A 21,123-nucleotide genomic window follows, 5' to 3' on the forward strand; every position below is an offset into this window, starting at 1 on the left:
TACACAATCGCTGTAAGGAGTGTGTTCCACATTAAGTTATGAAACACTAACCTTGAAATCATACTTGACGCTACGGTAAATATTGATAGGAAAAAAATGCGACCATAGGTCAAGTTACGTCAATGGAAATTACAGACTACCCATGTTCGCAATCTAAAGGAATTCCCTTGTTGATAAGACTAGTTCTTGGACAGGCTCTATTTAAGATTATAATTAAGTAGAATGTCATCAATACAAATAAACAACAGTTTACCATGAGATAAATTTGAAGTTTCATTTGTACGCAATGAGGTCGGAGCACTTAGCAATGAATTTATCATGAAGATTCCCATGCAGTCGAGCACGTGCTTTGACCGCATAGATTATCAATCCTAAACTTCGTATAAAATGTTTAGAATGTGTGTTCTAAATTACAACACCGATTTTAGTATACAAGGTAGGTCGACATTATAATTTGTATTCATCTGTCCAGGTACATGTACTAGACAATATACATTAATTAATGCGTTAATACAAGAACTAATATACTATCTTTTAAGGTATATTTCAGGATAGTTGTAAAAATGCGCTTCCGTAGAAAAATGAGAAAAATTGGCAGATTTAGTTTTTTTTTATTATCGTTTTTATATTTGTTTTATTAATTTTATAGCATTGATTTTTATCACCTTTACATAAACTATTGAAATACATCCTCCCAGGCCGGTTGTAGCCAGCACTCCACAGTATTGTAGAGCTGCCTAATTTTGGTCTTGTAATCTGATGCTTTGTAACATTTAGCATTTTTAAAATTGTCAAGCATCTGTAAGAGTAATCAATGGAACCAGGGTTATAGCGGTAAATCTATATATCTAGAAATAGATCAAGCCAAGGCCTTCAGGATGCAGGAAAAATTTTCTGGAAAGCAATTACCTACAGCAAAAAGGGTTACCATAGAAACCATGCAAAAATAAGCGAAAATTTGCGAAAAAGTAGATATAATCAGGTTTAAAAATATGCAAAATATCTTAAACTTTTATTTCATGCCCTGAAAATGTCAAATCATTTTCCTTGGAAAACCTCTTCCTCATATGGTCTGTTAGATTTTTAGCTATTTCAATTTTTAATCCACTTATTGCTTTCAGCATTGTAAAAAAATGACTTACTTTCACTGTCACTATGAAGTCAAATTGTCATTGGAAAAAAAGCCCCTTCAACATTGAAAATATATATATATATATATTTTTTTTTGGGGGGGGGGGGGGGGTTAACGTCCGAGCAGCAATATTTCAGCTATATTCAGACAATGAACATGAAATGGATGATAAAATGAACATGAAATGAAAAAAAAGGATGGGTCACAAGGTTAATTGGGTCGACAAATTTTGATTGCCACTGGAAAAAGGGGGGATGGGTAAGGTCGGGCAATTTAGCCTCCTGTGGCGGAGCGCAAAGGTTCCTACTCCTATCGAATACCATAGCAGGGTTCTTTAACGTGCGAGGAACGTGGCGTCTTTCCCAACACGGTGCACCACTATGGTTTGCGGTCAGGTTTTCCGTATTATAGCCTGACAACCCCAGCATGTAACACGCCAGGTCCCCCATTCCACCACCTGGGGCACACATCCCAGTTGCTCTGTGGGCAGAGCGCCTAGCCCCCGGCTAGGTTTCTGAGCACTATTTAGTCGCCTTATACGACAAGCTTAGCGCTGCTGCAGGCCTATTCTTTTAACACCCGGACCTGCACGGGGCTGAAAATATATGAAACATTGCAAAATACTTTTAAAAGTCCCCTTTTTCAGAAAATGTTTTATCAACAATAGATTCTATATTTTTAATCACTAAAGCAACCACCGGTTTCCATTAACGTCATTTTTCATCCCTAGCCAAAAGTGCGAAGTTAAACTGTGGAGTGCTGGCAGTAACCCTAAAAATATGTTTTTTTTTAATTGGTTAGTTAAAGTTACAATTATAAATTGTACATTCTGGTAAAATGTTGTCAGAATTTTTTTAAAAGAAATTGTCCACGTTTTATATGCAATGCCTGGACATCGTTGATTTTCCCTGTCCGTTTGCCTGTTTCCATCATCAGTAAATGCCTGCATCAAAGTGCCGTTAATATAAGTTATTATATTCCTCACAAAGTTCTCATTAAATTGACAGTATGATTAGCAAGAAGATGAAAATTGATAGATTGATTGATTGATTGTTGGCGTTTAACGTTATATTCAGACGATGGACATGAAGAGGATGATAAAATGAACATGAAATGATGATGAAATGAAAAATGGGATGGGTCACAAGCACAAGGATAATAGGGTCGACAAATTTTGATTGTCACTAGAAAAAGGGGAGGGATAGGTAAGGTCGGGCAATTTAGCCTCAGCAGGGTTCTTTAACGTGCGAGAAACGTGGCATATTTCCCAACACGGTACACCACTGTGGTTTGCGGTTAGGTTTTCTGTATTACAGCGTGACTACCCCAGCATGTAAAACGCCAGGGGTAATCCATTCCACCACCTGGGGCACACATCCCAGTTGCTCTGTGGGCAGAGCACCTAGCCCCCGGCTAGGTGTCTAAGCACTATTTAGTCGCCTTTTACAAGCTTAGCGCTGCTGCAGGCCTATCCTTTTGACCCCCGGACCTGCACGGGGCAAAAATTGATAGAAGAAAATCGTTTAGGAACAAAATCATGAAAAACAACACTTTAAACACACATAACAGTAAAAAAAAATTAAAAAATCATTGTCTGATAATTAAACAGAACGCTAATGCAAGTTATGTTTTTTTCTTTATATAAATAAAAAAACAAAGCTAACATAAAATATAAATGCACATTAGTTTCATTAGATTGTTGAGGATTTACGTGTATGTAAGTCTTACATGTACGAGTATTTTGTAACACAATGCCCTGAGCATCACATTGACTATGGATTTGCATTTAATGTGTCTTAAAATAGTAATGTAAATTTAAACCAATAAACATACGTGTACTTCTGAATTTAAAAAAAAAAAATTAGATTCATCGCGTTTTCAAAAAGAATTACAATAGATTCATCGCCAGTGCACTCTACATAAGTGAAAAAGTGGCATCTTGACCACGAAAATTCGTTGTTAAGTTTTTGAGGTTCAAAATCGTTTCAAAGAATATGTCTTGATTGGATAGTTTGATCTCAAAATTTACATACAGAGACAAGAATTTAAAAATTTTATCGAGCGATTTTTTTTTTATAATTGTTCATTCACTTACATAATTACTATAAAATGTTTGGGCGATACAGACTCTGGATTGGCAGATCTAGATGGTAACTTCCGGTTTGAAACTTCCGTTCAAAAACCTCTAGATCTAGATCGTCGCCTTCTCGGACACCGTTTTTATTTTAAATTTTCAGATGTTCCGTCTGCTCGTTGCCCTAACTGTATTTGCTGGTGCCCTGTCATTTACCCTGGTAACCAGGGAGTTAGATGGCCAATGGGAGACCTTCAAATCAAAGTACAGCAAGCAGTACAGAGCTGAGGAACACATGCTTAGGTAAGTTCATGAGCAAGCAAGATAATGTTTGTTCCTTAGGTAGAGACCAACCTTATTAAGATTTTTTTAAAGTTTTTGACCAAGTTGCGCAAAATAACTAACTTTTGGACAATTTACTTTTTATTAACCGGTTTATGTACAAGCGTAAACTGTCCCAAATTTGGTTATGCAAGCATTACGTGGTCAAAATAACAATCCTTATAATTTAATTTCTAATCGTTTCCGGTCGAAAGAAAAAGATCCCCCCTCATCAAAAGCACTATTTACTTTGGATTTATTTGATTACGGACTGCGGACTGATCGACGTTAATTTATGGAAAATAACCTCATGCTTAAACAAGAAATAAACAATGAAATTTAATTGTTTAAAATTAGACAAACAAAATGTATCATTTAATCTGTTCAGTCACTGCACGTAGGCGCTAACAACAGCCCATTCTATTTTCTGTTCAGCTTTGAAGATGGAATCTGATTATCGGACCAGAAAGGTCATCAAAACAGAAAGGATACGTAGAATGGGGTGTTGTTAACTCCAACGCGTAGAGATATAGACTGAACGGAACAATCGAAAGGTCTTATTATAATTAGATTGGAAAAAGACCGCTTAAGTTCTTCAACATGTTTAACCGTCTTAATATAGCTGAAATATTGCTGCTCGGACGTTAAACCCCAACAATCAATCAATCAACATGTTTAACATACATGTAACAGTTATGTACTTTTTGTACCTTCGTATCTGACTTGCCTTTTATTATCCTTATATACACTATACTGTGAAAGTCCTTTAATTTGTGGATACCAATGTTAGTGGGTTAGGGAAGAAACACAATTTCGTGGAATTTTGAATTCGTGGTTTTGTTGTTTTCAATATGCACGCCAACGGAAAACTTCTTTTTGTTGTGAACCAAATTTCGTGGTTTGGCCTACCCACGAAAACCACGAAAATTGGTACACAACATATACCCCACGAACAATAATACGTTTACAGTAATTGGAGCATTTATTGTACTACTCGTCGTGAATGTTTTGAATTTTGTTCAGGTATGCCCCTGAAATTCTATTTCAATCTATCTTTCCCAATCAACACAAACGTCACATTAATGTTGAATGGTCTCCCAGAGTTGCAAAGTACGTTGCAGGATTGAAGGATTTCTCATATATTTTTGCGACTGCACTCAGTTACCTGTTTCGTTTAGAAATTAAGCGGAGAATTCAGTAGACTACCATTTCTTTTCAACACATCAATGATGGTTCCTTTTTATTTACAGACGTATGATTTGGGAGGACAATCTCAGATATGTCGAGAGACACAACTTGGAAGCCGATAGAGGAATGCACACTTACTGGCTCGGAGAAAACGAATACGCTGACATGGTAATGATTTCAAAAGATTAAAACACACATTTTCAAAACGTTGAACGCATGATGTTGGTTAATCTTTTATTATTTTTATAGTGCACCTATTTTAGTAGGTACACGTAAAACACTGTGCGCATGTGGTGGGTAATGCAAACGAAAATAAAAACAGATTATATTTTTGCACATTTTTTGATAACCCAAATTACAAGGAACTGACGTATTTTTCAGTCTAATATCTTAAAATATAGCAATAAATTATTGAAACAAATAACTTGCGGAGGGGATGTGTAGTAGAAAGTGTGCCAAGCAAATTAATTTAAGTATAATAAAATATTGCAGTAAATTACTGGGGAAACAATTGATTTAGGGGAGGGAATGCGTGGATGATAGCGTTCTATGCTTTGTTATTTTAATTTTAAAATTAATACCCTTTTTGCACCTGGCTCATAGGAAGGTGGTACATGTAATATATTTATTTTGTGAATCCTTATATACCAAATTATGCGCTTACTAGAACAAAATTCACAGGCCATAATTTCATAATAATGAAAAAAAAATTAAAAAAACATCAGAAAGGCTAATGCATTTGACCGACTCGGAAAAAAAAAGAAATTATCAACCTGGACGCCTCCATATACGTTCAAACAGAAACATTGAGATGCCATTCCTTTACCTTCCCAAATCGGAGATTACGTCAATAATGATGTTACAAATTGTGCTGCAAACAAAATAAGTTTAAATCGAAGATCTTTTCATGTTTTTTTTTTTCGATAAATCTGTGATAGCCTGTGTCTCATCTCGTAGTCCACTTTTGTATAGAGTAGAAAAGACCAAAAATGATTGAATGAAAATTAAGATCTGATCTTATGTATGACCAAAAAAAAAAAAAAAAAAAAAAAAACTGTTAGATGGTGGAAACAAAGGTTTCCGGTACGTAGATTTTCTCAAACTTCCGCAATATCCTACGTAAAAATTGAACATGTGACAAGTCTGAGCAATGTTTGATCGGACCCATCAGCACCGAGACCAATTTAGGGTATGGACTAAGTTTATTTGGGGAGGTTCCTGGTTTCATTTGTCTCATTATGCATGCTATTGTTAATTGTAGACCAACCCAGAGTTCAACGCCATGATGAACGGTTTAATAATGAGAAATGAGAGCCAGAAGGGTGATGCGTTGTTCTCTACAGAGGGACTCGCTGACCCACCAGAATCTGTTGACTGGAGATCAAAGGGATACGTCACACCAATCAAAAACCAGGTAACTTCTGACAGGAAGCAACCGCTATGATAACTACTGTGCATGTAGTGTATATACGTAGTACTTATCATAACACGGTAGACAACTTGTTTCAAGTGTTAAATGATCATTGACTGAAAAAAAAACACACACACACAAAGAAACAAAAACAAACATAAAGAAACAAAAACAAAAAAAATGAAAAAACAAAACATAACAAATAAAAAATCAAATTCCAGATTAAAATCAAGATTAAATTAACAAACATTTAAAACGACTTCTTCAAACTTACAGGACGTCACACATTACCAATAAATCAATAAGCATTGTTCTTACTCTTTAGAAACAATGCGGATCCTGCTGGGCATTCTCTACCACCGGTTCCCTAGAAGGACAAACCTTCAAGAAGACCCAGAAATTGACCTCTCTTTCCGAACAGAACTTAGTTGATTGTTCAAAGAAAGAAGGTACGAAATCATTCTCATCTTTCTAGAGCATCTATGTTCATTTCTCGATTTTTCTTTCATTTTTTTGCAAATAATAATAATATCATAATAAATATGTTACCTATTTAACTTTGGAAGCAAATAAGGTAGGTAGATAGGGATTTTTAGAACTTATTTTTTAACTGAGTCTAGGCCTTGGGAGAAATATGTTGACTATAACAGCGCTACCGAAAAATGGCCACAAAAGGTTCACTATTTTTAGCTGTAAAAAATATAGTACGGTATTACATGTAAAACTGTAGGAAACACACATTTTTTTTTTTATTAAAATTTGTCCTTAATTAGGTCCGTGGTGCTAATTTGGGTGCACATTTTACATTATTTGTACTGACATTAATTGTCCGGCTTTTTTAATGTTCCCAATACCCGGACTCGTGAATAATTGTCAAATAGAGATTTTTTTTTAAAATCTAATTTCTTGACCAACCTCAAAATTTGAGGCCCTCAGATTTATTTTTTCTGTGAAACCCTGGTCTACGGACCTTCCTTTCCTTTAAGTATAATTAAAGTTTTTTTTTTGTGCTACCTAGTTCGTCATTTTTTACGATCAGCTGTTGTTTTCCCAAGCATAGTTACCTTCATTTTTATATATTTTGGTAAATTCACTTTTCCTTTACAGGAAACCACGGATGCCAGGGAGGTTTGATGGACAATGCTTTCAAATACATTAAGGCTAACGATGGTATTGACACCGAGGAATCCTATCCTTACAAAGGAAAGGTAATACATGCCTATACAAACTACAGTGTCTGCTTGGTGTAAACTTTAATGGGGCATGGGACAATGGGATTTCGCACAATGGTGACTGGGACACGAGGCGTGGGGAATAGGAATTTAGATTTGGTGCATAGGATAATGGGGATTTGGAATCTATATTAATTAGGCGCAAATTGATGATGAACAAATATTAACATGATTATAAATGCAAAATAGTGTATTAAATAACAGGTAGTACAAATTTATCAATAGCAAATTAATTTTGCCTTTTTTTGAAAATTGTTGTGAATTTTGTTCAAAAAATGGTCAAAATAAGCCAATAATATCTCAGCAACCCTTTTCTAAATCTCGAGATTTCCCTCTGTTTTTCAGTCTACGTTCGGAGTGAACAAGAATATTCACTGCGATATAAATGCATGGAAAACGTATAACCTATAATATAATTTTAATTCGATATATCTCCCTTTACATACTCCTTCTTAATTGATTTTTCTATCTACTGTTATAGAACGGCATTTGCAAATTCAAGAAAGCTGATGTTGGAGCCACCGATACCGGATTTACCGACATCAAGAAAGGTAGTGAAGACGATTTGCAACAGGCTGTGGCAACAGTTGGACCAATCTCCGTGGGTATCGATGCCGGCCATCCCTCATTCCAGATGTACAAACGCGGTATATACAGCGAGAAAAAATGCAGCTCCAAGAGACTCGATCATGGTGTTCTGGTTGTTGGTTACGGAAGTGAACAGAACGGTCCTTCCGGAGATTACTGGATCATTAAGAACAGGTACATTTGATTCTAGTTTGTCATAATTTTATACATATATACCTTCAAAAAAGCAGAGGACGCTTCCCCTACCGGTGCACCTGGTCCATGCTCCCAGTTTTTAGTGGAGTCTAAGTTGCTCATATACTTTCGTTACTTTGTATGTATGATTTTAGTTACTTTATGTTCTTTGTTGTGTATGTCTGTTTTCCATGTCTGGTCTTTGTCCTGGATTACATTCTTTTGACCACCGCTATAATCTTGGTTCCCTTGATTGCTCTTTCAATCTAATTACCATAATTATGTCCTTTTAGTGTATTTCGATCGGTTGTTCACTTCGTGATGACAGTTTTTACAACTATGATCACATGACATTGTACATATGAAAACCAACATGGCTGCCACCGTTTTGACACTATATACAGCCAATCAAAAAGGGTAAAGCTATATTATCTTTTCGTTTGCGTTATCATTTATTCGAAACAACAATTTTGAAGGAATATGGTTATCAGAAGCCCCTAGTTTAATCCTTGAATTTACGAAAAACATGCCATATTGTCTGTTGAATGTCGCCATTTGCAATTTTAAATTTCACTGAACGAGAGTTAGTTTTTTTTTTTTAAAGGGCGATAAATACATTTTAGATATTTTGGGATTGGAATTGTAAGGACTAAACACTTTTTTTTTTGCAGAATTAATCGATGGGAAAAGGCGGATCATTTTTCCACAAAAATTCTCACAAAATTCAATATGTTAGTGACGTGTACATTGTTATTAATTCCCTTTATTTATTTTCCAGCTGGGGCACCACATGGGGAATGGAAGGATACTTCGAAATGGCAAGAAACAAGGACAACATGTGTGGAGTAGCAACACAAGCTAGCTACCCATTAGTGTAGATTATAATAAGCATAAAAACTGAACAATAAACGTCACTCAAAGAGGTTCATTGTGTCTACTAGTGGCCCTACCTATCATGACGTCATGACGCTGAAGGCGTTTAAAAATGATTTTCATTTATTTTGTATTTTCTATTTAAACATATGTCACATTTTCATGTCGTAACATAAATCTTTGTTTTTCGTAATTTTGAGTTTTTCTTCTTTGTCATTTTATCACATGATGCCAATTTTTACTTGTAGTACTTCTGTGGTTTCCTTTATGATTTCTATGGAGGCGAGCGTTTGCACACGTTTTTTTTGTGTTTGAACTTTGATCATTTTCGTGTATATGCGATTTTATCAATCCGCTTTTATAAAGAAAAGTTTTAATATTTGGTATAAATGCCTTGACCTCTTCACGGACAATATTTGACGCTAGACTGAAGCTAGCGAACAATTACTAACGAACAATTATATGGTCATATCTGATAACCAAAAAATCAAAGTAAACGCATGATAGAAGCGTTTTTTTATCGTGCATTTGCGAGTTTTCAGGTAAACCTAAAAGTCTCAAGGAGTGTATATCATCAATATATTTTCTATACTGTTTTGACTACTAGTTTAATCGAACTTTTCCCAGTTTAATTTTTTCTGCTGTCTGTTTGTATTGTTATATACTGGAAACAATTAACTGTAATGGAAGAGGAAGTTTCCCGCGCTGTCAAACCTGGTTTAACACGCTCTATTCACCAGAAATGTCTGTACCATTACCGAGTATCATTACCGACATTCCGGTTTTCCAGTTGTTAAATGAACGCCTAAATTTTACTATTAATATTCCCTTTGTCTGTTGGCTGGATTTTATCACTCCGATAATATTGTTAAAACCTTTTATTTATCAATAAGTTAATCAAATAATCGATGATATAACAATAATAAGTATGGTGAATATGTCACGGTACATCATAAATCATACAATAAGGAAACAACCCATGTCATGCCATAAAAACTGTTAATACATATAGTGATTTAATTTCTATATTAAGAACCTAAGAGTGAATCAATATTATACCAAAAATGCTATCCTTTACGATTTTACCACATTATCATATCTATATAGCCATAAATTGTGATTTGTTTAAGTACAGAAAGTGGACCACAATAAGTTTATTTCCATACATGAAATATAACAAGAATGGAAATGGTGATGATGTCAAAAAGACAAAAATCCCACCGGGATGAAATATGTCAACCCAAGGCCACCAATAGGCCTTCAATGAACGACGAGAGAACCACCACACCACATGACATTCTGCAGCTGGCACCAAAACAAAATGGAAGACATCTATTAGCAACGCGCTACTACCAATACTAACTTTAGAATAATTTATCAATATACATATAATGCAAATAAAACGAACAAAAACAACGTTGTTATTACACTGTCAAGTTTGCGATATACATTTGTTATGATAATCTATTGATGCTTGATTCATTTGGTAAACATTTTGTAATCAAAAGATAATTCACATATGATTCACATATGTTAATTTTGGCTAGGAAACATATGATAAGTATATGTAAACTTATAGAAAGAGTAGTCAAGGGAACCAACGTTATAGCGGTAATCAAAAGAATGTAATCCAGGGACAAAGACCAGACATGGAAAACAGACATATACAACAAAGAAAATAAAGTAACTAAAATCATACATACAAAGTAACCAAAGTAAATGAGCAACACAGACTCCATTAAAAACTGGGAGCATGGACCAAGTGCACCGGTAGGGTAAGCGTCCTCTGCTTTTCTAGAAACACCCGCCGAGTTGCTCATAAAAAGTCAAGTCCGGGGTAGACAAACGAGGAAAGGTGAACTATGACCCGTTCAATAAATCAGTTTTCATGGTGCTGATGGATACATCATAACGATCCACGAGTTTATGATGACGACCATAAAACTTCTGTAGTGATGACTTCAATCTTGTAGCAACATAACCCTGTTCCAGACGCCTATTTGTTAGAGTTCTAGCGCGATACAAAAAGTCTGCTTAGTTTGGGCAAGCTCTGGTATAACGTATGAGTTGTGATATGAACACTCCATACGCAGGAGCCGAAGGGATGTTGCCACAGATGAAAGGAAAGTTTACAATTCTGAATGACAAGTCATCACGTTTGTCGTAAAGTTTGGTCAATAGTTTTCCCTTACCATCGATTTCTAATTGTAGGTCAAGATATGAGGCTGACTTCACAGTGTCTGTAGTATCCTTTATCTCAAGTTCTTTTGGGTATATGCGATATATCAAATCCCCGAAATTAGGATTGATTAAAGATAATACGTCATCTATATAGCGAAAACTGAGATTGAAGGATCTAGCCAAAAGATATTCTTTCTTTCTGACCAAATCAGCTATACAGTCAGCCTCATAAGAAGTAAGCAATTTGTCCAGTGGTTGTTATTTTTCACTTATTTTATTTTTATCTTCTATATATTCTTATTTTGTTACTTATAAAAGAGAACCTGCTAAAAGCTTATTTTTGTCATAATTTTAATGGTCGTGTCATAAAAATTTGGTCATCTATCTTTATTTCGAGATAACGGAACCTAAATTAAGGCGATGTCGTATAATATTTTATATATATACTGTATAATTTAGTTGTTACAGTTTCGCTTACAATTAAAAAAAAACAACAAAAAACACAAAAAAAAACACAAAAAAAAAAAACACAAAAAACAAAAAAAAAAAAAACAAAAAATCAGGCAGATAAATTGCTTTTTAAATTTGCATAATGAACAATAATCTGACATTTTTATGACTTATTCAAAAATAACTTTTTTCCTTGTAATTTTTAAAAAACGACTGGAATGCAATTACATTTCTATGGAACATTTTGCTACCAATTACATCTCTCTTTTATAGAGGGTTTATAAAATTCATGTTTGTAATCTTGCCATAGGTTTATGCCAAAAATATTTTTGAATGATTTAAAGACAATTCTTTAGCATCTTTTCAAACACTATTTGCTTAATGAAAATACTTCTGTATGATTTTGCAGGATGCCAGGAAAGAATGTTCTGTAACATTTGTGTGATCTACCACAGTAAAGCAGAGCAATTTAGGAAAATGATTACGCTAAAGAGAAATTATCACTACAAATCATGTAGACATGTAAAGGCATAGACATCAATGGTGCAACTTTCAGCTTTCAATGCATAGGACAAATAACACTTATACGAAGCTCTTATAGCTCCAGTAGAACAATATTCAAGGGAACAAAGATTTGAACTATAATCAAAATAATATATATTCCAGGGATAAAGAGAAGACAGGGAAAACAGAAACACAGAAAAAAGAAAACTCAAAAATGATACAAACGATGAAACAAAACTGTATACATACTATGTTGCAAGTGGGAGATCGTTGCCTTCAGTCTTAAGTTGATCAACGGTACGTTTCAATATTTCTATATCATGCAGCATCTGTTGATTAGTTGCAAAATCCGGATCGGTCAACAAAATGCGTTTATTATCTCCTTCAGCCACTGGAAACGCAATTGACCAGAACGATATGGTGAAAAGAATGTAAAAACATTCCGTACTGTTAGAAGAACAATTAGCCGCGAAGGATGTGATAAGGACAGTCTGATATATGACACATCGTTCGTGTCCAAAATGAGACATTGAAAAAGTAACAGAAAATAGGATTAAATATGCATAAATATATTTTACTCTGCACTAGAATTTCAAACCGGCAAAATTGCAAATACAACTAAAAATACGCATCGAAAATACTTTTGATATCGTATCGGATAAGATGTGACACCCTCAGGGTGTTTCCAGGTGCTTTTAAACCTCCCCAGACAGCACTCCGGGCGTTATTTAATAGGTCTATCGATTTGTCGAGAGTTATTGCGATCACTGTTGAATGTTTATAAATTACTACTCACCTTATAAACGTTTTTAACATTCAAATGACGTTTAAAAGGTGGGTAGTAAAATTGAAAGCTGTATTGATTTATTTATTTACTTACTTTCTGATCTACAATTCAGACAATTTTAGTATGAGCAGTGCCACATGAAAAACAAAATTGCAAATATTGTATTGTAGTATCCAGGTATTTTCTACCTAATATCAGAAAAAAAACTCTTTTTGTGAAGAATGTTTTTTTTTATAAGATATTGAATATGCCAAATCAAGTTGAATTCGCCTGGAAAATTAAAACGAATGGTACAAAATAATACCGACACTGCATTTTGTATCGGAAGAGCATGATCGAGGATTGAACCAAAGACTGGTCGGTAGTAAGCCAATGCCAAAGGACTCGGCTAAAGAATTAGTCATTTAACTGGCTATTTAAATCAACTATTAATAAGCCACTGCCGTCTTGCCACAGTTTAAAGCTTCAGGGAAACGCTGATCTATCCATGCAAATTATGTTCTAAGAATATACGAATTTTGTACGCAGAAAATGTGCCCAATTTTGAGTGTTATTTCCGTTTTTGAGTGCGTAACTTTAATCATTATCAAAAAACATCCCAAATAATTCCTTTTTGACAGAGATTGGTCAACATGTATGTACCTAAATATGAGAAAAGAACATGAATAACATAAGGAAAAGAATTTGTATCCTTAACTAAATTCTTAGGACATATTAATTCAACGAATTAGGCGACTGGATGTTCATAGCAAAAAATGGCTTCTACGTCCGTGGTAAAAAAAAAATTATAAAATAGTTGAACATTTCAACAATATCAGAAGTACTAAAAAGTAAGTCTGAAGTTTTCTCAAATACGTTCATAAATTGGAACGATTGACAACAATCGATTTAAAATTTTTTTCAAAAATACAGTATACAGGAAGGTGTCGGGACAGTTGCTGTCCTTCAGCTACAGAAAATTCCTAGAGTTTAAAATGTCAGTCAAAAATAAATCGCCGAGAGTTAAAGTACAACGACATAATAAAACGAAGTGTGTAGTAGTGTCTGTGTACAAAGTAGTTTGATCCACCTTCCACAGAACTTGAGTGTGTAATAAAATTTAGTTTATAATTGTTTACCACATTTGTTCCCGTACTTTTTACTGGAACTGCGTGCCATAGTTAACCAAGCCTGCACACGTACATGTATATTTACGACGGTTCTTTCCTGAGATAAAGTTAGATAATAAGATAATGGAAAGACACATGAATGATGTAAACATGTACGTTTGCACTCTTTATTCGTTATTGTCCCCGATCAAGTCCACGGCTGCGTAGACACGTGAACGTCTGGAGCTTGTTAGGGATATGATTGGTTCTGAATTCCAGTCATTCTAAATAAATTACTTTAAAACATGCTGAATATAGAAGGTATTGTATCAACTGCACTTTATCCCGGTTTCAGATCAAAGTTCCGAGTTTTAGCATATCAAAATTAACATGTAGTTGGTAATCTTTGAAACTAAATCCTCTACCACACTCGATGATTAAACCCACTCCTTCATCCAAATTAGTACAGTACACCCGTTTAAAACTGTTTGTATATGTAATAACTGTTCATGCCTGGGGCATTTTTTTCACATCCTGTATAGCATAGCCTATAAGATATTGGAGTAATACTTAAGACCAAAAATCGAGATAATCGAGAAGCGGTTATAGGTCTGGAACGTACGGTGATAAACCAATATATGAGAACAAAAGACTGAAAATATGAAAATATCAGATAGAAAGAATGAAAAATATTTAATCCAGGTTTTACAACAGTAATTGACAAAGAACACAGAAGACACCACATGAGTTAAAAGAAGCTCAATGGTCATATGACTAACACGAATTCCTAAGATTTGAAGTAATCAGTTACAGGCGCATTTTGTTCCTCGCTTTCTCAATTATTTCTCACTTTTGAATTCTTAGGTGCTGATTGGCTAAAAAAGAAAGGAGAAACTTGTTGATGGCTACCATTTCTTACGCATTTTTCTTTCGTAAAAAACTGTTGACACAGATGCCGAAAGACGCCAACGTTTCCTTTTTGAAAAAAATTAAAAGAAACAGAATCTACTACCGTAGCTTATCGATTATGAAATTTCTCTCGGTGTGAGAAATTTCTATAATCAATTCACAATCTTGTCGTAAATTCTATAATTACAGGAATATATATTATCACAAAGCCATGTACATTTTTGAAGTCTCTACTATACTTGCAAGCTTCATCGGCATATCACACGGTTTTCGTAGGTACAAGTAGTGATTCATGTGACCAATATTTCTCATCTAATGCTTGAAATAAATAGAAAATAGAGGAAGGTATGACCCTAAACACTCCCGAAAAAAAACATATGAACTCAAATGCATACATGTAAGTCCTTCTATAACTTTTGTCAGTACTGTTATTATTAACTTCAAAAACCCTAAGGTCTTTTATGATATACGGTTTTATGAATTCTTCTAATGTCATAGTCTGAAATATGTATAAGCCAAAATGCCCGGTTTTGGTAGGAGTCTGTGGGTTGTCATGGTCAAAAACGTCTTTGGTCGAATTATCCGGTATTGATAAGCTGATTACTGCTGATTACGTGATTTTCGTAAACATTCGGGTGCCATCTTTTGACCATTCATTAGAAAAAGCTAAGATTCGATTTTTAATCATCGACGCTAGCAAATATTTCCTAGATTGGTGTGGTTCTCAATTGCATTTACTAAGTATACGAAAATGAAGCTGCCATGATGCTTTTTTTAAAGCTACCGACTTAATATGCATGAACCGAATATTGATGGTTTTTTTCTGGCCATAAGTACACTGAACCCAGTTAATAATACAACCAATAACGCTTCCAGATAAAAATGAGACCTCAATTAATATTTATTCTCTCTTTCCTAAAACTGGTATAGGCATACCAACGTGCAATTTTAATGGAAATATGTGATTCATAATATAGTTAAGGAGCAAGAGTCATACAAAATGCACACAGTTTTAGGTTCACATGAATTACATTTTTTGAAATAGTGCTACGAGTTTATTTTATTCAATTTTGAGAATGAGTAGGCTATAAAGTAAATTAAGTGCTTTATTAATTGTGAAGGATTTCCATTGGAATTATGATGTTTCGGATTATCTGCACTGTATTTCATAGTTTGGGATTAAGTGGCATGTTAATAATAATTTTCATTTGTGTTATAGTTTGGGATTTAGTGTATTCAGTTTGATTAAAATTATAATTTCATAACCATAAAATGTAGTTTGGAATCTAGTGCAATGGTTATTTTTAAATTAAAGTTTTGGATTGACTGCTGTTTTCATTTGAAGTACAACTTGGGATTACGTGTAATGATATACCTGTAACTGGAATGATATGAAGAATATTTCTTTTTTTATTTTCATTGTAATTGTTTTTTCTGGATTAAGTGCTATGATTTACAGCTCTGATTTGAGTGTTTTATGTGAAAAAAAATAAATGTATTGTAATTATACTTATGGCTGAAGTGCATTAAATTTCGTCAGAACTATATATACATTTTGTACATGTATATTTTAAATAATATGAAAAAAATGTGCAAGAAATTAATTAGAATCCGAACTATTGTTAAAGTAGATACTTTGAAGGAGTATATTTCCATGCATATATTTTAAAATCAGTATTCAGTGGATTCAGCTTTGAGATGGGATAATTCAAATAAATAGTAGCATAACATTGTAACTTCAAGTTATTGTTTTCTCCATGAAAGTGTTTTACTATTTTACGTTAATTTGTCATTGCATATTAGCCATCCACTCGGGGACTTGTGAGTTTAAAGCTTTTTTTCTTAGCAAAATATAAACAATATTCACAAGCAATACTTTTCCACATTAGTACTTTTCCTGTGTTAGCAAGTACAAATAATACATTGAATATGTTTCTATCAATTGCTAAATGCAATAACAAAACAGCCAAAAATACCAATTACGTAAAAAACACACACTAAATTCCCTCAAAACACATTGTGAGTAATATTCACCAGCTGCAAAAATTCCATATGATGTGAAACAGCAAGTATTGGCTGCCTTACACCTGACCAGATAAATTTTCATGGATGAGTGGCTACCTATTCATCAACTCTTACGATAGCAACTAGTCAGTTTAAATGTCCCAATAGCTTTGTCAATCCTTTGTATTATTCAGCAGATTAGTAACCAAAGAGTGTCATGGTTGTTGGAAAGTCACTGTAACTATTCCAGTTTTAGGAAAGAGGGAATAAATGTTAACTGAGGTCTCATTTTTATAATAATATATAAGACGTTAGTGCAATGTAGTAAAAATAAAATAAATACTATAATATACTATTCTAAATCATTGTTTGCGACCTTGTCAACAAAATACAAAACAAAATATAATTTCTTAAATGTGAACTACCCTCAAATGGAAAATAGAATAGACCGGGTAGCTGCTTCAGATTTAAATAACCAGGAGCTAGTTATGAAAAGATTCATAGGCAAGTATTCATCAACTGTTTCAATAGCAACTGGTCAGTTTTAATGTCAATCCTTTGTATTATTCAGCAAATTGATAACAAAAGAGTGTCACTGTAACTATCCCGGAGGCATCACAACTATGAAGTAAAAAGCTTTGTTTTGTCGTTTTTTTATTATGCAAAACAGAAAGTGTTTTAAATCAATAGTATGTTAGTGACATAATTTTGTACCACGGTGATACATTGTTATTATCTACCTTCCTTTATTTTCCAGCTGGGGCACCAAATAGGGAATTGAAGGATATTTCGAAATTGCAAGAAACACGAATCAAGCTGTAAACGCACTTAAAATTGGCGAATTGACAGATCTTATATCTTAATGTGTCTGATACATTTGCTACACTTGAAATTTGACGAGTACTCTTTTTAAATATTCTTTTTTTTTCACACACATAATATATACGAAATTGAAACCCTGGTCCCGAAATATTCCCATGTACACCGCACGGGCATAAATTTATATTATGTGCACGTTGCTTTAAAGACAGGTGTTATATAGAGAAAGACAATTGTCTTTTTTTATTTTGAACAAACCACACATCTAACTATTGTGTCTTGCTTATATGGTGGACACTTCAGTGAGCCACAATATGCCTTCACGACATAGAGTAGATATCCGTCATCATTGCGTGCTCCTCCTTCTAACACATCTGGGCTAGTATCTACGCACAGGTAATTAGACGCGCCAGTATGACCATGAGAACCTGACATCAGATTACCGGAATATTCCATTTTCCATCCGGTATAGCATTGTGACCGCCCGGGTATCATCAAGACACTTGAAGCAGTTTTTGTCCGACATACGGCACATGGAACATCTTTGTCATGAAGGTCATTCCCGAATGCATTTGTTTCATACTCTGACCCAAACACTGCACCAAAAGCACCTTCTCCGCTTACTGGCCCTAACTGTGGGTCGTGGGGAAGACATATTGGGTCTGCATTTCGACCAGGGTTAGTATAGTGTCCACCCCCTGTCATTCCTGTATAATTGAAATAATAAATTGAAACACTTTTAGACAAACCAATGCCATTTAAAAGTAATGTTTCAATTACATTTTGGTACATCCTTCATAAAGGGTTTATTTCATGATGTAAAAAAATTATAATTTCGTCGTTGGATTTAAGAGTATTCTTGCTTAAATGGACTATCCTCATGTTTGTTATTGTGTGATGTGCACATTTAAAACAAAAATTAAATATTCAACCAAAATACGTTACACAACACCAAATAACAAAAACAAACATAAAAAGACTAAATAACAGAAATAAACAAAAATACAAAACATTGACACAGCAACAACAACAACCTCAACACAAGAGTTAAAAAAAAGAGTTGAAAATAAACGAAAAATCAAAGCAAAGTAAACAGGTGGTGTATCAACATCTACATTACCAGAATATACCATGTCTGTTCCATTCGCGAGACACTGCTTTCTTCCCCATATAACATAAGTACTTCCTGTTGTTACTGAATAAAGAAATATAAATGAGCAATGTAATCTCGAAGAATTTCTAGATCATTATTTCAGACACACATAAAAATATTTTAACTACATTATAAGTTATATCATTACTCAATTGCAAACGTATAGATGCATTATATCGAAAAAAATAATAAACCACGTAAAACGTTAATCGTATTTTGAACGAATATCTTTTTCAGTGATAAGTGCAGTTTTCGATGATTTTGATAAGTCCCCTCTTTAGATCTACTAGTGCATGAGCTGATGGAATTCCCCGTGTACCCATCATTTTTTTGTATTTTAGGGCCACTTTTATTCCTCGTTTAGGCAAAAATTCATTTTTTTATGTCGTCACAATTATGCCTTTTTGTTTTGCAAAATATTTACCCTACCCAACTATGAAACTGATATATTTGTCAATATACAAAAAGAATATTTTCAGCTTAAAAAATGTTTTGCTTGGTATTTGTTTGAGAATCTAAGTATCTAAAATAAACAGATTTTTTTGGATACATTCTTATCTGAATTCTAAATGCCCAAAATGCGTATTTAACAGTGTTGGTATGCTTTAAAATAACAGAGATGGAATCGAGAATGTGCATTTTGCTTCATACGAAGATCTGTTTTTATAAGGGTAGGGTTATATTTTAGTTGTGGAAATGTGTTAGTTGACAATTAGTATTTTCTTGGTTTGATGATTGGTATCTTTTCAATGATACAATATTTGACACGTTTTAATTTCTAAATAAGTTGCAGGCTTATGCGACAATTGAAAGTCCAATTTTGTAGAAACTCGTTTGATAAATTATGATTATGAAAATTGTCACAGGTCATCGAAAGTTCCCTTTAAGTATTACTCTTGATACTGATAAACATAAAGCACAAATTACAATATTTTTTTTACTGATGCATGATTACTCATTAACACAAAATACTATCAATGTAAGCTATTTTTCTTTGATGTTCAGGTTCATATCTTGCCTTTAAATCATGTGTAACCAATATTTTGTTATCATTCAGAAATATGTAGCATTGGGCTACTTTATAATTCTTATACAAAATTTATATATTGAATTACTTCATTTGTGACTTAACGTTGAAAACTTGGGATACAAAAAATGTAGACATTTTGACCGAGTAGGGTACACATGTAGGCTTATACTGGACAAAATCGGAGAATATTGCGACACATTAATTTGTAAATGGAATGTTAATAATATCTGGGAAATCAACATGAAGTAAACAAAACAAAAACAAAACAAAACCAAATTCAAAAACAAAACAAAACAAAACAAAACAAAACAAACAAAATAAACAAAACAAAACAAACAAAACAAAACAAAACAAACAAAAACAACACAAAAACAAAAACAAAAACTAAAACAAAAAAAAAGATAAAGAAATAATAATAATAACAATAATAAAAAATAAGAATAACCGAACGACATATTGGCAACTAAAGATCCATTTACGTACTTTGTTGAACAGCCGTTGTTATTGTTTGTAAGTGAGAGATCGTTGCCTTCAGTCCTATTACTTCCGTTTGGTGTTGAGATTTGATGTTGGAGATTTCCGTCTGAAGTTGGCCTACGGTACTTTTCAATACTTCTATATCATGCAGCATCTGCTGGTTCGTGGAAAAGTCGGGATCGGTCAATAAAATCCGTTTGTTGTCTCCCTTAGCTACCGGAACAACAATGGACCAAATTGCCATCGACGCAATGTACATATAATAAAGTTCCATATTGTAAGAACAACTGTAGGTGGTGAACTGATAAGGACAACCTCACGTGAACAACAACGTGTGGAAATAGGAGAGTTAAACATGCATGTGCGTATATACATCTTGTCTCTTATTTAAGACAACATTTTGGAACAAGTAGTTAAATTGAGATAAATAAATAAATCACAAACTTATAGAACGTCTCAGAATGTGACGACTCTATTCACTACACTGCTCCATCGGATCAAATTGATACAGGGAAGATAACGTAAAACTTATAGAAGGGTCTGAATAATTCCCAACGATGTTAGAACTGTCAAATTTGCGCAGCACATTTTTGTCGTTCCCTCCGCGGGACTCGAACTCGTACCGCTGTGACATCTATGTCAATACCGCCTGCACTAAGTCCAGCGCCCTAGACCACTCGGCCAGCTAGGCTATAAAATATAGCTTTCGCTGGCCGGGTGATTCCTCC

The 21,123-nt window shown here is 34.0% G+C and overlaps 2 protein-coding genes across 2 annotated transcripts; one reads left to right on the top strand and one right to left on the bottom strand.

The window, feature by feature from the left end:
• The first annotated feature begins 311 nt into the window (after positions 1-311).
• LOC148596833 (cathepsin L2-like) lies at positions 312-9,186 on the top strand. The gene is made up of 8 exons (XM_088562938.1): positions 312-436; positions 3,370-3,509; positions 4,778-4,883; positions 5,977-6,129; positions 6,452-6,575; positions 7,234-7,334; positions 7,840-8,120; positions 8,899-9,186. Exons 2-8 carry the CDS (start codon positions 3,370-3,372, stop codon positions 8,996-8,998), a joined length of 1,005 nt encoding a protein of 334 aa, XP_088419064.1. The 5' UTR covers positions 312-436; the 3' UTR covers positions 8,999-9,186.
• An 8,764-nt stretch (positions 9,187-17,950) lies between these two features.
• On the bottom strand, positions 17,951-20,720 carry LOC148596834 (uncharacterized). The gene is made up of 3 exons (XM_088564088.1): positions 20,402-20,720; positions 18,856-18,930; positions 17,951-18,442 (listed from the first exon to the last, which is right to left on the bottom strand). The coding sequence occupies exons 1-3, from the start codon at positions 20,667-20,669 to the stop codon at positions 17,979-17,981; spliced, it is 807 nt and encodes a 268-aa protein (XP_088420214.1). The 5' UTR covers positions 20,670-20,720; the 3' UTR covers positions 17,951-17,978.
• Positions 20,721-21,123: the final 403 nt, after the last annotated feature.

Source organism: Perna viridis, chromosome 15 (assembly GCF_037379345.1).
Source record: "Perna viridis isolate PV_CMFRI_1.1 ecotype Kerala chromosome 15, ASM3737934v1, whole genome shotgun sequence".
Taxonomy (NCBI): Eukaryota; Metazoa; Mollusca; class Bivalvia; order Mytilida; family Mytilidae; genus Perna; species Perna viridis.

What these genes read in the sequence shown, in the direction of transcription:
- LOC148596833 (XM_088562938.1), top strand. Translation starts at nt 3,370, where the DNA reads ATGTTCCGTCTGCTCGTTGCCCTAACTGTATTTGCTGGTGCCCTGTCA. An exon ending in GCTGAGGAACACATGCTTAG is followed by an intron (nt 3,510 to 4,777) that starts GTAAGTTCATGA and finishes TTTTATTTACAG; the next exon opens with ACGTATGATTTGGGAGGACA. An exon ending in CCTATCCTTACAAAGGAAAG is followed by an intron (nt 7,335 to 7,839) that starts GTAATACATGCC and finishes CTACTGTTATAG; the next exon opens with AACGGCATTTGCAAATTCAA.
- LOC148596834 (XM_088564088.1), bottom strand. Translation starts at nt 20,669, where the DNA reads ATGGAACTTTATTATATGTACATTGCGTCGATGGCAATTTGGTCCATT. An exon ending in AACAACGGCTGTTCAACAAA is followed by an intron (nt 18,931 to 20,401) that starts GTACGTAAATGG and finishes TTCTTTATTCAG; the next exon opens with TAACAACAGGAAGTACTTAT. An exon ending in AACAGACATGGTATATTCTG is followed by an intron (nt 18,443 to 18,855) that starts GTAATGTAGATG and finishes TCAATTATACAG; the next exon opens with GAATGACAGGGGGTGGACAC.